General features: G+C 33.6%; 1 protein-coding gene across 12 annotated transcripts in view; it reads left to right on the top strand.

Annotated features, from left to right (window-relative positions):
- ELP4 (elongator acetyltransferase complex subunit 4) overlaps positions 1-20,150 on the top strand; it is a 260,264-nt gene that overhangs the window by 26,706 nt on the left and 213,408 nt on the right. For all 12 annotated transcript variants that reach the window (XM_058424532.1, XM_058424531.1, XM_032166350.2 and 9 more), the window contains exon 3: positions 3,390-3,511. In XM_058424532.1, coding sequence (XP_058280515.1) covers positions 3,390-3,511 — 122 coding nt within the window. The remainder of the gene's footprint in view (positions 1-3,389; positions 3,512-20,150) is intronic.

Here is a 20,150-nt window from a genome sequence, read left to right as displayed (position 1 = left end):
GTTGGTGAGGCTAGTCTCAAACTCCTGACCTCAAGCAATCCACTTGCCTTGGCCTCCCAAAGCATGGGGATTACAGACATGAGCCACCGCATCTGGCCTGCCAAACTGTTTTCTAATGTAGTTATAATGTTTTGCATTGCAGCTAACAATGTTGGAGCATTTTATTTGCTCCACATACTTGTCAGTTGAACATCTTTTAATATGTTTTTTGGCCATTCATGTATCTTTTTTTGTAAAGCATGTGTTCACATCTTTTGCTCATTTTTATGTTGCCCAGTTTGTGTTCTTACTGCATTATGAAAGTTGCTAAAATATATACTGGATACCAGTCCTCTACTATGTATATGTATTGCAAATATTTTCTATCTGTAGTTTGCCTATTTTAACTCTTCCTATTAGCTGTCTTTTCAAAGGCAAATTGTAAACATTTTTATGAAGTTTAATTTATTCATTTTTTTCTCCAGTTCATGCTTTCATGTCCTAAGAAACGTTTGCCTACTCCAAGGTTGCAAAGAAGGCATTTTCTTCTAATAGTTTTAATTATTTCAGCTTTTTTGTTTAACTCTGTGATCCATTTCAAGCTAATATTTAGTACTAGTACAAGAGGTAAGATGGAGGTTTTTGCTGTTTTTTGATTGAGTGTACTATGAGGCAAGATTGAAGTTTTTATTGCTTTTTTTTTTTTTTTTTTTGAGACGGAGTCTCGCTCTGTCGCCCAGGCTGGAGTGCAGTGGCACAATCTCGGCTCACTGCAAGCTCCGCCTCCCGGGTTCACGCCATTCTCCTGCCTCAGCCTCTCCAAGTAGCTGGGACTACAGGCGCCCGCCACCACGCCCGGCTAATTTTTTTTGTATTTTTAGTAGAGACGGGGTTTCACCGTGATCTTGATCTCCTGACCTCGTGATCCACCCGCCTCGGCCTCCCAAAGTGCTGGGATTACAAGCGTGAGCCACCGCGCCCGGCCACTTTTTGTTGTTTAAATATGGATATTCAGTTATTTCAGGACCATTTGTTACAAAAAAAATTATTTCTCCACCTTTGTCAAAAACCAATTGTGTAGATTTATTTCTGGACTCTATTCTTTTCCACTGATCTATATTTCTGTCCTTTTGCTAATTCCACATTACCTTGATTGCTGTAGCTTTATAGTAAGTCTTGAAATAAAATGGTGTCTTCCAACTGTGTTCTTTGTTCAAATTTCTTTGACTGTTGTATTAGTCCCTTTTCGCACTGCTCTAAAGAAATAATTGAGACTGGGTAATTTGTGAAGAAAATAGGTTTAATTGGCTCGTGGTTCTGCAGGCCATACAGGAAGCATGGCTGGGTTAGAAAACTTAAAGTCATGGCCAAAGGCAAAGGGGAGGTAGGCACATCTCACATGGCAGGAGCAGGAGGAAGAGAAAGAGTGGGGAGGTGCTACACACTTTAAACAACCAGATATCATGATAACTCACTATCATGAGAACAGCACCAAAGGGGAAATCCACTGCCATGAACCAATCACTTCCCACCAGGCCCCACCTCCAACACCGGGGACTACAATTTGACATGAGATTTGGGCAGGGACATAGACCCAAACCATATCAGCTGTATTCTGTGACCTTGAATTTCTTTGTAAATTTTAGAATTACCTTGTCAATTTCTCCAAAAACTTACTGGAATTTTTATTGGGATTCCATTAAATCTACAGATCAGTTTGAAGATTTGAGTCTTCTATCCCATGAACATGATATATCTCTCCATTTATTTAGGTCTTCTATACTCTCAGAATGTTTTGTACTTTTCACTGTAGAACTAATTCATACACATATTTTGTTAAATTTATCCAAAATATTTAATTGCAAGGGGGATTTCTAAAATTTCAGTTCCTATTTTTGTTACTATTATGTAGTAGTACAATTAATATAGTAGTATAGTATTAGTATAGTATAATTCTTTAAATACTTAAAGCCAAATCCAGTAATATGATATATATTACTATATAAAATATATTAATGCAATATAATTATAGAATAATTACAATTCTATATATTATAGTAATGACAATATAATTATAATTACTCTATTATATTGCATTACTATATAATATTATATAACTACAATATAATAATTATATTATATTATATATTTATATGATTATAATATATATAATTATTATAATTTTGTTTTAAATGCCATAAAACCAAAGCCAGTAATATTACACAGCTAAGACCTTCCATACAATATTGATTAGAAGTGGTGAAAGTGAATATACCTCCATTTTTCCCAATCTCAGAAGAAAAGCATTGCATCTTACCATTATGTATGATGATATCTATAGGTTTTTTGTAGATCCCATGTGTCAAGTTGAAGATGTAATATTACTGGATTTGGTTTTACAGTGTTTAAAACCAAATTATATTAATTATATCTAATATAAATGTATATTCTATTACTGGATTTGGTTTTATCATATTTAAAGAATTATTTTCATATATTTTCATGAGGCATATTAGTCCGTAGCTTTCTGTTTCTGTGGTATCTTGGTCTGTTTTGGTATTGGGGTAACACTGGCCTCATAAAATTAGTTTAGAAGTGTTTCATCCTTTCCTCTTTTCTGAAAGAGTACATGTAGGATTGGTATTATGACCTCCTAAAATTTGATAATGATATGTAGTTTTGTAAAACTCTTTGATTTTGTTGTTAGAGTAATGATGGACTTATAAAGTGGGAATTGTTTCCCTTTCCTTTTTGCTGAGTTTAAGTATTGGTATTATTTTTTCCTTCAAATGTTTAAATTTACTAGTGAAGTTCCCTATAACTGAAGTGTGTATGTATGTGCAGGGGGTAATTTTGTGGATATCAAACTGATGTAGTAGTTGGAGAATGATGTCTGGAACCAGAAAGTCTATTAAAAGTACCTAGTTCTGGCCGGGCGCGGTGGCTCACGCCTGTAATCCCAGCACTTTGGGAGGCTGAGGCGGGCAGATCATGAGGTCAGGAGATCGAGACCATCCTGGCTAACACAGTGAAACCCTGTCTCTACTAAAAATAGAGAAAAATTAGCCGGGCGTGGTGGCTGGCGCCTGCTACTCGGGAGGCTGAGGCAGGAGAATGGCGTGAACCCAGGAGGTGGAGCTTGCAGTGAGCCGAGATTGCACCACTGCACCTCCAGCCTGGGTGACAGAACAAGACTCCGTCTCAACAAAAAAGTACCTAGTTCTCATTGACTCTCTTTACAAGTCTCTTAGCCTATCTAACTATGCCTCAGGAATACGCAATTTTTGTTCCACCTCATATACTTGTTTTAAGGAAAAAAATATAAAAACATATGAGCGTGCTTGCTGTTTGATAGCCATTTGATTCTTTTCTTGCTATATGTTTCTAACTGCAACTTTTCCTTTTTACAGAGGAGGATAAATATAATATTTACTCACCTTTGCTCTTCAAGTATTTCCTGGCAGAAGGAATTGTCAATGGGCATACTTTGTTGGTTGCATCTACTAAAGAGGATCCTGCCAACATTTTACAGGTATAGAATATATGAACTTAATATTGCATTTTGAATGTTTCATGAAAAAATATTGCTTATATATGTAAACAAGATATATGTTTGTATATATACAAACTATATTTAAATGGATTAACGGAACTATACATTTTTTAAAATCTCAGTAAAAAGTATCAAATTTATTTGAACATAGGGTTACATTTTAAACTAATGTTTTTGAACAATTATTTTAAAGTTCATATGAGAAGTGGGGAAATATTAAGCTATTAAAAACTGACACTAAATAAAATTACTAGACCAGGTATTCACAAAAGTCACACTTAATAGCAAAAAATTCTAGTTTACACTTCTTATTGAAGAAAGGGGAAAAACATCCTTTAATTTTTTGCTTCTAATTATAACATCTTCATTTTGACTACTATGGCAAAGCAAATTTTCCAAAGTCTAAGCTTTTCTATACTAACAAAGTATCACTTAACTGTTACTCTTAAGAAGTCCTTAAAAGAAACTTGAAATTTGAATTTTCAGCCTGAAACTATTAGATAAAGTATATGAGTTAAAGCAAATAATGGAATAAAAACAAAAGGGACATCTATATAATCAGCAAATTGGCTGATAAGAATTTTAAATATTTTACATTTCTACTTAGCACAAGCAAAAATAAACTGATTCCAAGGCACTACAGTATTTACCATTTTTACTGGAAGCTTTAGGCAATTTTTTTTCTTTTAATTTTGAAGAGATGAGGTCTATGTTGCCAGACTGGTCTTGAATTCCTGGTCTCAAGGGATTCTCCCACCTGGGCCTCCCAAAGTTCTGGGATTACAGGCATCAGCCACCACATCCAGCCTACTTCAAGCTTTAATCATAGTTTCATTCTAAATGTATCTAAGGAAATTAAAATGTTCATACATATAAAAATTATTATATCTGATAGGTAGTATTCTACACAGTCATGATAATAAGAGAACTCTGGAAAACATTAGATGAAGAAAAACAACTGCAGATTGTTTGGTAATTATATTACCAGTATGCCAGAGGTAGAAATCAGAAGAATCAGAAATTAGAAGTACTCATTGAATAATATTAGTTTTCTTAGAGAATGCCACAAATGATTCTCTTCTATGATAAAATATGTCATTGACGTACTGAATCTTTAAGCCAAAGCACACTTTTTTCCTCAGAGAGGACACTTTTAAGTTTTAGAATTCTTAGTTTCTTTGTCCGTAACAGAATCCTAATTTAAGCCATTATTTGAATAGAGTTCATAATCTAAAGTCATTTTTCCATAGGATATTTTAATTTTAGTACATATTTTAGTAATTTGCAAAATGGCAAATTAATCATTTATAAGGAATTTGTAACATAATAAATACTAATTCATAATACCTGTGAACAAATGCCAACAAACTTCTTTGCCTTAGTATAAAGGTCACTATAATGCTGAGGTCAAAACTAACGTAATTCGTTCACATGATTCAGACTTTGCTTATTAAATAATACCATTATGAAATCCAAAGCAGAAACCTGTATTTAATTGATTTTCCTCTGGTTGTAGGGCTTATTTTTTTTTTTCAATCTCTTTTTTAGTTGTTTACTTTTTACAATATTTCTTGGTGTTTTCTTTTGCTCTGTTTCCTGGCTTTTATCATCTTGGCCAACTTCTGGACAGTGCTACACTTGCTAGGAGCAGTGGAGTAAAGGCCAAACCCATTGTTGTAAGTAAGCTACACAGGTTCTTCATGATATATTCCACAATATACCGAGACTAAGATTTTATATCAAACATCTATATAGCCATCATAGGAAAATTTTGCCAACCAGAAGCAGAAATGCCTGTATATGCTTTTTAAAATAAAGTTTTTTATTTTTATTTTTTCCTCTTTCAACCCAGGTAGCTAATGTTAAAAATTTGCAGTTTGCTTTAGAGAACACATTAATTTCAAAACTAATCCCTCACATCTTTCTTAGGGGTGCCTTGAATTTGTACAAGTTAGTCTTAAAAATCTTAATGTACTTTACATATCCTTCTTTAGTAGGAGTTTGAAGCTATAAAAGAAATATTACCTTTTTCATCAAGCTTTTATAAAATAGCCAGTCATTTATGCAAGTAATTGGGTGTTGCAAAGACTTAGTCATACAATTTTATAGTGTAGGAGAGTAAAATATAAAATATAAAACTACAGTTAAAAGCAAAACAGACTCTTAAAAAGTACACCATATCTGACCAAGTTGCACATGTCTGACCAAGATAGATTGATAAGGTCCAGATTTCTCCTCATGCCTGAAACAGCTAAAAAAAAAAAAAAAAAAAAAAAAAAAAAACCAAACATAAAAAGCAGCACAGGGTATAGGAAACAACAGTTTTCAAAACACTTGGCATCAGATAATAAAAGTGATTCCTGAGATATACAAAACAAAGAAGGCAAACCCTATAATTTCCCTACCTTACTGAGTACAGTGTTTCCAAGCTACAGTGCAAAGAAGAGAAACACAAGGTAAGATGACCTTCAGGAGACACAGCTAGGATCACAAGGAGGTCAAGGAAATTCTATTTATAAATCAGAGCACCTGAAAGGGAAGAGGTATACATCGACTGAGTTAGAGATCTGCATAGGGTCTCCCTCTAGTCTTCAGATGAGTGCTCACCTGTACTTGTACACGAGGAAATGGCCTGAGGCTAGAGAAAGAACTACCTGACAATATTAGAAGTAACAATCCCTAGAGCCAGCAGTAATTCCTGCTCCCACATGCCAGAGTGAAAAACTTCATAATTCATGAGACATCAGGTGGAGTATTTAGAACTAGAGTTTTGCATTGGTGAAGAGCAAAATTATTCCCAGATTATAAAACACTGCTCTGGTCCTGTCTAATGAGGCTTAAAAACAAGGCCTGAAGTAACCAACTGTTTTCAAGTAACTTAACTGTGTCCCAATCCACAGCTCAAAGTACAGTAATATTCAAGTGTCCAGCACCCAACAGAATAAAATATTCTGTGTCTGGTTTCCAATTAAAACATGATAGACATGCAAAGAAATAAGAAAACACAATTTATAATAGAAAAATCAATTAAAAAAGAAATGACACAATAGAATTAGCAGATGAAAACATAAGTTTTATTACAAGTATATTCTAAATATTCAGTGTGCTAGAAGGAAGATTAAACATGTTAAATGACAACATGGAAGATGTAAATATAAACACAAGTTAAACTTTTAGAGATGAAAACTACAGTGACTGCAATGAAAAACTTGAGGTGCAAAGTGGATTAGACACTGAAAAAGAAAAGATTAGTAAATTTGAAGACATGGCATTTAAAATTATACAAGATGAAACCTGGAAAATAGACTGGGGGAAAAAAGATTTTTGCATTAGTGAGCTGTAAGATAACTTAAGGGTCCCTAACATGTGATTGGACTCTCTGACGGGAGAAGGAGTGGTACAGAACAAATATTTGAAGAAAAAAGGAACAAAAGTATTACAGAAATAATGAAAAATATACCACAATTCTAAGGTGTTTGGCAAACTCCAAGTTTTTTTGTTTTTTTTGTTTGTTTGTTTTTTTGTTTTGTTTTGTTTTTTTTGAGACAGTCTCGCTCTGTCACCCAGGCTGGAGTGCAGTGGTGTGATCTTGGCTCACTGCAAGCTCCACCTCCCGAGTTCACGCCATTCTCCTGCCTCAGCCTCCCAGGTAGCTGGGACTACAGGCGCCCACCACTATGCCTGGCTAATTTTTTGTATTTTTAGTAGAGACGGGGTTTCACCATGTTAGCCAGGATAGTCTCGATCTCCTGACCTCGTGATCCGCCCACCTCGGCCTCCCAAAGTGCTGGGCAAACCCCAAGTTTTAAAAGTCCTGAAGAAAACAACATCAATGCACATCATAATCAAATTTCTTGAAACAAGTGATAAAGACAAAATCTTGAAAGCGACCAGAGATAAAAGCACATTACATAGATAGGACCAAAGATAAGAATAACAGCCAACTTTTAGGCAATACAAACCAGAAAACAAGGAGGAAGTCTTTAAAATGCTAAAAGAGAAACATGCTATCAATTCAGAATTCTATACTCAGCAAATATCTTTCATAAACAAAGATTTTACAGTTTAAAAGGTTGTTTTTTATGAAAACAAAATAAAGACTCTCTTAAATGCTAAAATCAAAAAGAATTCACAACCACCTGACTTGCATTGTAAGAAATACTAAAGTTTTTCACAAAAAAATCAAAATAATACCAAATGAATATTTGGTTCTAAACAAAGATATCGGAAGGACTGGAAATAAGTAAATATATAATAGTTTTATTTAACTGAGTATAAAATACTTTTTTTCTCATTTTGTAAAGATAAAGTCATTAATGGTGAGGAGAGAATAGAGGAAAAATGCAGAATTTGGAGCATGATGGATATATTTTTTGTCTTGATTGTATTAATGGTTTTCCAAAGTATATATGAAGGGACTTCAAAAAGTTTGTGGAAAAATGGAATTAAAACATAAAACCATAAACATTATTTCAAAACGTAAGCTCCATCAAGTTCAAGACACTTTTGTGAGTGATGATACCAGCCATTTAGCCCATTCTTAAAGAACTGAGGGTCCTGGGAATTTAACTATGTCAGTAGTCTTTTTTACTTTAACTGAAGAAAAATGGTGACATGTACAGATTTTGTTTTAACATTGGGAAATAAAAAGGAGTTGGAAGGAGCCAAATCAGGACTGTAAGATGGACACATAATGATTTCCCATCGAAACTCTTGCAAAAATAACCTTGTTAGATGAGAGGCATAAGCAGGAGCTTGTCGTGGTGGAAAATGACTCACTGATGAAAATTCCCAGACATTTTTTTCTGCCAAATCTTTGGATACATTTCTCAAAACAGTCATAATAAGCAGATGTTGTTCTTTGGCCCTCCAGAAAGTCAACAAACAAAATGCCTTGGGCATCCCAAAAAGCTATTGTCATGACCTTTGCCCTTGACTTGTCCCCTTGTGCTTTCACTTCATCACTTAGACTTGCTAGCCATTGCTTTGATTGTGCTTTTTCTTCAGGATCATACTGGTAAAACCATGTTTCATTGCCTATCATAATTTGTTGAAGAAATCCTTCAGGATCATGATCGCACTTGTTTAAAATTTCCATTGAAAGCTCTGCTCTTTGCAACTGATTTTGGCATAGCAGTTTTGGCACCCATAGAGTGGAAAGTTTGCTCAACTTTAATTTTTTAGTCAGAACTGTGTCAGCTGAACCAATTGAAATGTCTGTGGTATTGGCTATTGTTGTGCTGTTAATCGTTAGTCCTCTTCAATTAGGGCATGAACAAGATGAGGTTTTTTCCCTGCAAATTGATGCGGATGGTCTGCAGCTGCAGCCTTCATCTTCAACATCATCTCGTCCTTTCTTAAAATTAGTTATCCATTTGTAAAGTGCTGATTTCTTTGGGACGTTGTCCCCATAAACTATTCTCAAAGCATCAATGATTTTATCATTCTTCAACCCAAGCTTTACCATAAATTTGATGATTTTTCTTACTTCAATTTTAGCAGAATTCACCTTCTCTAATGGGGCTCTTTCTAAACTGCTAACTGTGCTTCTTAGTGCCTCAAACTAGATCTTGTTAAGACAAATTAGTATGAGTTTATTTTGGTGCAGAAAAGTTTTGGAAGTTATGCATAGTTTTTTTCACAATACGCTTTTACCATGAACTTTTTAAAGACTCCTTATACCTCTGTAAAATATTACCAAATTATATGCAGTAAGTATGGGCAGTCTGTTATGTATCTGTTATACCTGAATAAAGCTATTTCTAAGAAAAATGGAATTTCAGTTAGTAAATTCATGTTCAAGTACAAGTTCTGCTGTTTTGTAAATAATTTCAGCAACTTGTTTATACATTACCTCCTCTTTTATGAAATAAGGGTGACACTTGACCTTGTGAAAGTCTTTTCAAAACATATTATGACCCTAATTTTGTAAGTAAGAGATATGAGACTAGGTTGACACACAGATTTCTAACCTAGTAACAAAAATAATAATAATCAAACTTCCTTCCTTTTACTTTGGTTTCCCTAGCAATTCTGATATAATAAAATTTGAGGTTTTATTTAGAGGACTGTATGTTACTGTGGTCATCTCTTAGGCTTCATCTAACTTGGCTCATCAATAGCACTTGATATCATTGATCACTCCTTCTTCCCCAGTATACTTTCTTCCCTTGGTTTCCAGGATACTACACTTTCTTGGTGTTCTCCTAACTAGCCACTTTTTCTTGTTCTTTGCTAGTTCTTACTTATTTACTCAAACGTTTAATAGACGTGTCTTAGGACTCAGACTTTAGAACTCCTCTGTTCCTGTTCTCTCGCTGATCACTCTGCCCCAAGGATGTCAGTACTATGTATATGCTGATGACTTTCAAATTTATAATCTACTTGGACCTGTCCTGAGCTGCTACTGCCTTCTGTACATCTAACTCCTACAACTGTATATCCAGCTCCCTACAGTACATCTTGTTTTAGTCTATTGGAGATCTCAAACATAACATGTTCAAAACCAAACTCCTGAACTGCTCTCCCCAAGCCTGTTCCTTTTTCAGCCTTTCCCATCTCAATTAATACCAACTCACATCTTCTGTTTGCTCAAGCCTAAACCAAGGATTCATCCTTAACTCTTTATCTCCTATACTCTCCTTCAATATCTCAGGAAATACAAATATACTATTTTGAACATAAATTATTTATTGCTTGGCCTCCCTGTTTCTACCTTTTCTTCTCTTCAGTCTGATCTCACCAAAATATTCAGTGAGCCTCTTCAAATGTAAGTCAGATCATGTCACTCATCTAAACTCAAAACTCTCCAGAAGACAAAGGCCACAGTCCTTATAATGACTTTAAAGGCCCTAGCTAATATTCTGTTACCTCCCCTTTACCTGTCTGACCTCATTACTCAATATCTCCCCCTGACTTTATTCTGTTTATATGAACTACCTTGCTTGCTAGGCATGCTCCAAAATTAGGGCCATTGGATTTGCTGTTCCCTTGGCTAAGAACTTTTTTGCTTCTCTCATACTTTGCTCAAATGTTGCCATCTCAGCAAGGCACAACCTAACTACCCTAATAAATGTTACAACTTCCTACTCCTACTCCCCAGGCCTCATAATCCTGTTAGCTGCCTTATTTTTCTCCATAGCCTTACTGTCACCTGATATGCTTTATAATTTACTTCTGTATTAGTTCATTGTGTTTCTTCCATACAAGTCTGTTCTGTTTTATTCATTGCTATATTTCTATTGCTTATTACAGTGGATGACAAATGAATCCTTACTATATATGAAAAGTCTGAGGAAACATGATACCCAAATATTTGGTCAAATATTATTCTAGGTGTTCCTGTGAGAGTGTTTTGAAAGGAATTAACATTTAATTTGGTAGACTGAGTAAAGTAGATTGCCCTCCCTAATTTGGGTGGGCCTCAGCCAGTCAGCAGAAGACCTCAATAAAACAAAAACGCTGACCATCCCCTGAGTCAGAGAAATTTTCCTGCCTGTTTTTGAACTTGGTAATTGGCTTTTTCCTGCCATCTGACTCCTACTGAAACATCAGCTCTTCCTGGGTCTTGAGCCTGCCAGCCTGCAAATTGGAATTACACCTAGGTTCTCCTGGTTCTCAGACCAATGGACCTTGACTGGAACTACACTATTAACTGTCCTAGGTCTCCAGCCTGCCAACTTACCCTGCAGGTCTTCGGATTTGCCCACATCTATAATTATATGAGACAGTTTCTTACAATAAATCTCTTTGCACACACACACACACACACACACACCCCCTATTGGTTCAGCTTCTCTAGAGAGCCTTAATACAGTTTTTAATGCATTAAAGCAGGGGCCCCCAAACCCCAGCCATGGATCAGTACTGGAACAGGGCCCTACAGCAGGAGGTGAGCAGCAGACAACTAAACAAAGCTTCATCTGTATTTACAGCTGCTCCCCATTGCTCGTATTACTGCCTGAGCTCTACCTCCTGTCAGATCAGTAGTGGCATCAGATTCTCATAGGAGCATGAACTCTATTGTGAATTGCACATGCAGAGGATCTAGGTTACACACTCCGAATGAGAATCTAATGCCTGAAGATCTGTCACTGTCTCCCATCACCCCTGTCTAGCTGCAGGAAAACAAGCTCAGAGCTCCCAGTAATACTATATTATGGTGAGTTATATAATCATTTCATTGTATATTACAGTGTAATAATGATAGAAATAAAATGCACAATAAATATAATGCTCTTGAATTATCCAGAAACCATCTGAGTCTGTGGAAAAACTGTCTTCCACAAACCAGTCCCTGGTGCCAAAAAGGTTGGGGACTGCTGCATTAAAGGATTTTCTTGCTCTAGAATATCATAGGTTTGGTTTTGTTTTAAAGTTGTTATTTTTCTCTGGCTTTCTTCCATTCTCTTCCCCAGCTTTATTGAGATGTAATTGATGAATAGAAATTTATATATTTTATATATATGAATTATTTTATATATATATAAAAAGTATATAACATGATTTGGTATATGTGTACATTGTGAAACGATTACCACAATCTAATTAACACATCTATCACCATACATAGTTACCATTTTTGGTGTGGAAGGAACACTTTAGATCTACTGTTATAGCAAATTTTAAATATACAATACAATACTATTAACTATAGTCACTATACTGTACATTACATCCTCAGAACTTACTCATCTGATAACTGAAGTTTTATAGTCTTTGACCAACATCTCTTCATTTCTTCCACCCTCCAGCCCATCACAACTACCACTCTGCTGTCTCTAGTTTTGAACTAAGGAATGTATTCTAGTGTCGTCATATCCATTATGCTTTATCTTGTGCATTTAGAATGTATTATCAAAGATATTATTGCTGAGACAAAAGCCTAATTGTCTTAAGCACTAGATTTGTTTTTATATAGCATTTCAAATTTGATAGTCAGTATATTAACCATAAAGTTGAATGTGTGATGTTTAGGAAAAATTAACTTGTTTGCTTTCAATTGTCATTATTTGCTTTTAAATAAAGCCACTTACACAGATGAGTACTGAAAGTAGTCAAAGCACCTATATGCTAAATAATCTACAAAGTTAACATTTCTCTAAATTAATAAAATTTAGTGATTCATTTTTAAACTATTTGAATTTTGATTATGTTTTCATATTTCACACTGCTCTAATCTGAAAATATATCTGGTTTTGGACTTAATACAATCATTCCACCTGTTAGTAATATTTCTTAAATTCCTAATATTGTCATTTTATATTTCTTACATATTTGTTATGGAATAATAAAACAGTATTTGATTTTTTGGCACACTTACAATGTTGTACAAACACTGTGATTAGAAGAATAATACGCCATTCTCATTTTACTATGAAAAAGTACAAAAATATTGTTTTTAACACAATATATATGTTAATGTGGTCCAGTTTTTGTGTATGTTTAGAATATACTATATTTAAAAAGTAAGACTTATGAAAATTTAATTATATTCTTCATAACACCAGTGCAAAGAGATTTCTAACATCTCTCTGAGAAGAATAAACAAAATATTTTTGTAAGGTAAAAAATGATATTGAATACTAATATAGATAAGTAGGGTTTTCTACATAATATTCACATAGGATTTCAGTATGCAGAACTCAATTATAGTTATACTTAGAACTTTATTTTCATCAAATAGTCCAACAATGAATGACCAAAACCAAGGAGTTAACAGTGTTTAAGAGATACAATATAGGGGGAAAATGCTATAATTGTTTGGTTTTAATTTTATGATATATGATTGGGAATTTCTAGAACCTATAACCAACGCAAATATTTCTGTACAAGAATAGGGGAAAGACAATCTTATAGACCATAATTATCTTAAAGCTGTGTATAACTAAAAGACAAGTAAAAGATAAAAAGCCCATCAGCTGCCTAAGATATATAACCACCCAGCAATTTATCCATCATCCTTTGAAAACATATTCATGCCTATTGTAGTCAAAGCTCCTTCAGGAAGTCAGCATTAAGATGTAATGCTGAAAAATTACACCCCTTAGAAAATCTTATAGAATATACATGATGTTATTAAAGCTTTTAAAAACACATATAAGTATTTTTCAGTTAGTTTTTTTGTCTAAAGGAATTTTCTTCATCATCTCCAATGTAATGATGAGTATTTTCCATGAAAACTTTCTATGGAATGTTTCATAAAATAGTAAAAATTACATTTTTCTGTTAAAAGATTTAAACATTAGTAGACTGATTTTTTATGAAATAAATTATATACACGTGCACACACAAAATTTTTATAGAGCTTGAAGACATTAAGATTTTTATATCCTTTTCATAATTTTTAATAAGTTATGTGTTAGTATTTTTAGAACTGAAGAAAATAAAAGGATTTTCAGAAGTAAATTTAAATGATGTTTCATAATATGCCAAAGTCAGTTTTAAAACTTAATTTGAATATTAGCTAGTGATGACATTTCAGATAGGTCGTATTCCTGCAGGAAGAAGTATCTAAGATCGAGAGCAAAACATAAATTGTTGCATTAACTTCTGAGTTATCTGTTATTGAGTATGCACTGTCCAGCATTAGCTACAATTAAAAGAAAGTAGGAGGCTAGGGTGCTTTAAACATGCTGAAAAGTTGTGTTTTTAAAATTTTACTCAGGATAGGTACATGATGATCAGCATATTAGAACTACCTTGATGTTTACTAAAAGCTTACAGTATATAATATTTTAACATCAAATATAACAGCAAATGAATAATTCAAATTTAATCAATTAAGCTGAAACTTCCCCCAATTAATATCTAGAAAATCTTTCATAATTGAAAATGAATACTCACTTTGAAATAAACCAGAAGTCAGAGAATAAAGAGTTCGTTAAAAGTAAACTGTATCGTATTTTATGAATTAACACAGCAACAGAACATTTAGTAATAAAGCAATACATATAACATGTTAAAATTTAGACTAACATCTTCTAAATTTTTTTCTATGGACTTTAAGGTCCATAAGTAAAAGTTAAAATAAAATCTTAATAATTTGAAGGGTTTATATTATACCACAAAATACCAGACTTTTACCCAAATATTGAACTCATTTGTTAGGATCTGATTCATTGTACCTTATATGTTTTGCTTTATTTGATTCTTTGGTTTTAACCAATATCAAAGACATTAGTTGATGTAGAATTAGGTGAAGCAATATTATTTGCTAAATGATGTAAAGTTTGAATTATAAAGTTTTCTTTTCCTTCTGTCATTTTGGTATCAAGATTTAAAAGTTTGTTTTTGGCACCTATCTGTTATTCACTGAACAGAGAACAAAAATTAGAAGTCTGAATACAGTGAGTGGTCAGTTGTTTGCTTTTACTGCCTTGTAGTATAGTCTGGTCTTTCTGAGTGAGTAGAATCCAGAAATACCTCAGATACAACTATTGTTTTCCTAGTTCTGCCAAAAAATGGGACAGTTATAAGAATGAAATTAAAGTAATAACCCTTGATTGAACAAATATACCATTGAACATTTTGACTTTATTAAATTCCAAAGTTGTAATCATATACAGATTCAGAACAAAAGCCCCACAGTATATCATGTTATAAACAATTAAAAATTACTTTCTGACCCTTGGTATCAGTCTCCTTTGCAAGATTTAGTATACTTAACACCTTATAAATAATTTTTTTCCACACATTTTTACTTTTCCTAGACTATATAATGATATTTATTATATTTCCTTAAAACTATTTTAGCACTATATATCTTTTGTTCGTCATATAAATACAACTATTAGAAGAGTCCTTTGAAGGCAGAGCTGTAATCAGAATATTTTCCCTTTTTTGTCAATACTTTATTCAGAAAGTTATCAGGCTATCTATACACTTTTCAGTGCTTACTACTCTGAAGTGTTAGTTGAGCCGGAAATTTGCTGTTTGACCCCAGGGTTTCACCCTTTTTTTTTTTTTTTCTTCCTTGCTACTGTGAGAGCTTATTTAAAATTCTAAGTTCTCCCTTGGCAGCCACATTTAGAGCTTCTTTGGCAAAGTAAAAAGACTAAAAAAAAACATACAAAGGCTCAGTACTGCTTCCAGTGACCTACATTTCTAGCCAGCTTTTAAAGATGGCATGTGCCTGATTTTCTAGTAAGGAAATGAAGGATAAGATAAAAATTAGAATGTACAGGAGAATAAACCGACTCTCCACCTCTCTATCACTGGCTAGTGAGAACCATTGCTGCTATAATATTAATATAAACACATTTAGCATTGATGTTTATACATCAATCAACAAAAGGAATTTTGCATGCAGAAAAGTTGTCTAAGTCATACAGCAAAAATGCTATGCCCTGTGATAGGACTTTTATTCTCAAGAAAGTAAAATTTATTTGGAATCCAAGCTTAGATTTTAATTTCTATGTTACCACTTAACTAGCTGCAAGACCCTGCCTAAGTCACTTAGCCTTTTATATTAAGAGAGGAGTGATACTTACCCTGGCTACCTTATTCCAGAGTTCCAAATTAAAAATGAAATATCACGTTTTCCATTCTAAATCTTAAAACATTTATTTTAGTCCTCCAATTTAATTTAAGAAATTTTGTTTTGAACCCATAAAAGTGAATAACCCATTCTTAGATGGTTATTGTTATGTTCAAAAGAAATAATAAAATATAGCACTTTGTCATTATTGAAAAGAAGGCACCAATGTCAGAATTGGGAATATTAAAAACAAAGTTCATTTTTCTTCTGAATACTTATTTTTTCAGAAGAAAAGATATTCAGTCCTTTTGAGAGGGATAAATGACCTCTAATTCTGAAAAACAGAGCCATTAAAACTAAAAGAAAATACATTTTGTCAGCTCCCCAAATTAACATATTATCCCACTAAATCAACATTAAAGGATGCCATGAAAGGAGAAAGGCAGCACACTGTCAAGGGTCAAATTAAATAGATGGGCTGTGAAGATTTATTTTGTGCAAAAGGATAACTTTACTGTGGAAACCCCAAAGAAGATAGGGCTCTCTCTGCAGCTAGTGTTGGGGTGATTCCTTCAGTGGCTAGTGTTTCTTTCCTAAAATTTTAAGTTTTACTAATCAGAAACTGACACCTGCAGCAAGTGGCCTTAGTTCACCACATCTGTCTTTTCAAATTATGATTTGTTAATGAAATCAGAGGCCTTTGAAATGTGTTTGTTGTTTATATAATATTCATCTTACAGTTTGGCTGCATGTCTGAAAGTCTATTAGATTTCAAAAACAGGGTAGATGATATTAAACTAAGAATAGATTTGAGACCATGAGGTGACGCTTCTTACTTTTATTCTTTTTAAAACAAATTAGAACATATAGGCTACTTTAGAATTAAAGACACACTGCTTTATGTCTTCACTAGTTGCCTCGACTTCTCAGTAATCAAAGAGTATAAAGAAAATCAGTTTTGGGCCGGGAGCGGCGGCTCACGCCTGTAATCCTAGCACTTTGGGAGGCTGAGGCGGGCAGATCACCTGAGGTCGGGAGTTTGAGACCAGCCTGACCAACATGGAGAAACCTCGTCTCTACTAAAAATATAAAATTAGCCAGGCATGGTGGCACATCCCTGTAATCCCAGCTACTCGGGTGGCTGAGGCAGGAGAATTGCTTGAATCCAGGAGGCAGAGGTTGCGGTGAGCTGAGATTGCGCCATTGTACTCCAGCCTGGGCAACAAGAGCAAAACTCCGCCTAAAAAAAAAAAAAAAAAGCAAATCAGTTTTATTGTTTTGTTCTATAATTCTAAATGTACCACAGTAAATAATTTTCAAATTAAAAAAAATAAAATGATATCCAGTCTTATGTAGTGCCCCACAATACCCTAAGCATTTTTGCTTGTGTCCTTTTTCATAAGTTGGGTTTATTCTGGAAATACAAAAGAAAATGACTTCAAACAGATGAAATTATTCAAATGTGTGTTCCTGTGCTGGGAATTTAACTGATCTGGACCTCTTAAATGAAGATAATATCTCACTTCATTCCTAATTTAGGTGTTGACAGTAGATATTTTTGAAGCTTTAGACTACTTCTTTTCCAAAAACTTAAAAATTCTATGATATCTGTTTAAGAAATAATAATGATAGTAAAGATCTTTGTTACTATCTTGATTTCTTAAAAGATAATGTACTTATATTTAGAAACATTTCAGTTATATCAGGTTTTTAGAAATTATTTTAGTTCAATAGGGACACTTTTAATACTTAAAAGAATTTTACAAACATAGAATCTTTCTATAACTCAAATAATTATTGTATAACTTGTTTGCTTAATATGAATTATCATCTGTCACACTTTCTTAAACACAGGTTAATATACACCCCTATACAGTAAACATTTACTAAAGGGCATTACTACACATGGTCTCACTAACTAAACCTGCAGATACCGGTGATTAAGTGGAAAAGTCTGTCCACTTTTTAAAATAGTTTATAAAATGTATTTTAATTAAGTATTTTATATTATAAGGACCACATTGTTTTACATATGTATAAAACAACATTGTTTTGTATATATATACGTACAGTCATGTACCACATAATGTTTCAGTCAACAAGGAACCACATACACAACAGTGGTCCCATAAGATTCTAATACTGTATTTTTATGGTACCTTTGCTATATTTAGATACCCAAATACTTCCCCTTGTGTTATATTTGCCCACAATCTTCTACATTAATATGCTGTACAGTTTAGTAGCCTAGCAGCAGTAAGCTATACCATATAGCCTAGGTATGTAGTAGGCTGTACCATCTACATTTTTGTAAGTACACTCTGTGATGTTTGCACAACGACAGAATCTCATTTCTCCTTAAACAATGCATGACTGTTTCTATCACCCACACATACTCATGCATGTGTATACATGTATACATAATACACACACACTGAAGTTTACATGCTTTTATCAGTGGTAGTTACCTAATTAGTAGCTCTTAACTATAGAATTATTTGTAGGTTATTATCTTATATTAACCCTGTATAGTTGTGCTGAGTATACAATATACCCAGAGCCAGATTAAACATTGACAGCATTTAATATAAGAACATTACATCATAAAAGAACCTGCCAAAGGAACACTCAAATTTTTATGGTTAGAAATATTAATAGATGCCAAAGTTCATTCTTGTCTCTCTTTGAGCATGGAATTTCTCATTTTAAGCTTTCTTCATAATAAATTTGTTTGAAGAGCACATTTTTTTTATTTTTTATTTTTTGAGATGGAGTCTCGCTCTGTTGCCCAGGCTGAAGTGCAGTGGTGCAATCTCAGCTCACTGTACCCTCCACCTCCCGGGTTCAAGTGATTCTCCTGCCTCAGCCTCCTCCAAGTAGCTGGGATTACAGGCTCCCGCCACCATGCCTGGCTAATTTTTATATTTTTAATAGAGACGGAGTTTCACCATGTTGGCCTGGCTGGTCTTGAACTCCTGACCTCAAGTGATCCTCCCACCTCACCCTCCCAAATTGCAGGGATTACTGGTGTGAGCCACCATGCCTGGCCTGAAGAGCACATTTTAAAATAACATATAATACAGTCTTTACATTATTATATATAAACTTAATAAAATCTGTATCTTAGTTCAATATATGTAAGAAAATTGATAAAATTAATATGGACTACATGCAGGGTTGTTGCTAACAGTTTGATGGATTTAATTTTTGATATGCGTGAGAAAATAATTATGGAATCTAATATCAGAATGCCGTGAAAGTCAGCACATTTCCCTTTAAACTCCTTTTAAGTCAGTGCCATCCATGGGCAGTGTTGAAAGCATGTGGCTGGCTTGGTCAAGACTTGGAAGTGCTATTTATGTTATGAGTAGACATTGCTGGGACCTTGATAAGGAGTTTAAATCTGCCTGTACCTTATTTTCCCAACCTCACTACTAGATTGGGATAGAACCCAGGGATTAATTACATATGGAAATTGTTTTGAGATCTTTCGTGATTGGTACTTTTCAAAATGTGATGGTTTCTAATACAATATTTTTAAATAATTAGGTTATGATTTGTGTTTAAATGAAGATGGTATCCTATTTTTATTTGTTAGTGTAATCCTTTCATTTTGAATACATAATACAGATTTCCATTTCCTCTTTTTCATGTTATCCTCCTCATTTGCTCTATCTTAATCAAGAAAAATGAAAGAAATATTATCTAGTATTCTCAATACATTCCTGGTTTACATGTTAAAGAGAAATGTGATAGGGATCCATGGAAAAGGATTGAGAACACTGTTCTTATCCCACTGGTTTCCTTACTATTTTCAGATTCATGTAATTGATGTAATTGCCAAATAACAAGCATCATTATTGTCAATACCTTAACTTATAAACGTATTAAAATAATATTTGTATACCAATGTGAAAGTGTTTTTCACCCTTTCTTTTTGTAATAGCAGTGATATTGCCACTTTTATATTCAAGAAAAATAAATTGCACTAAGATATTATCTGATCTGTATGGAATTTAGCTGAAGTATGCGTGGAAATAAGTTAATTCACTAATACTTATTTTAAAATCTGAGTTTTAAAAACTTTTTATGCAATATCATCTATATCCCTTAACCTGACTTTATGCCATTCTATGACAT

Source organism: Hylobates moloch, unplaced genomic scaffold (genome assembly GCF_009828535.3).
Source record: "Hylobates moloch isolate HMO894 unplaced genomic scaffold, HMol_V3 SCAFFOLD_11, whole genome shotgun sequence".
NCBI lineage: Eukaryota > Metazoa > Chordata > Mammalia > Primates > Hylobatidae > Hylobates > Hylobates moloch.
Note: the sequence above shows the minus strand (reverse complement) of the source record. Positions and strands in the feature narration are given on the sequence as shown.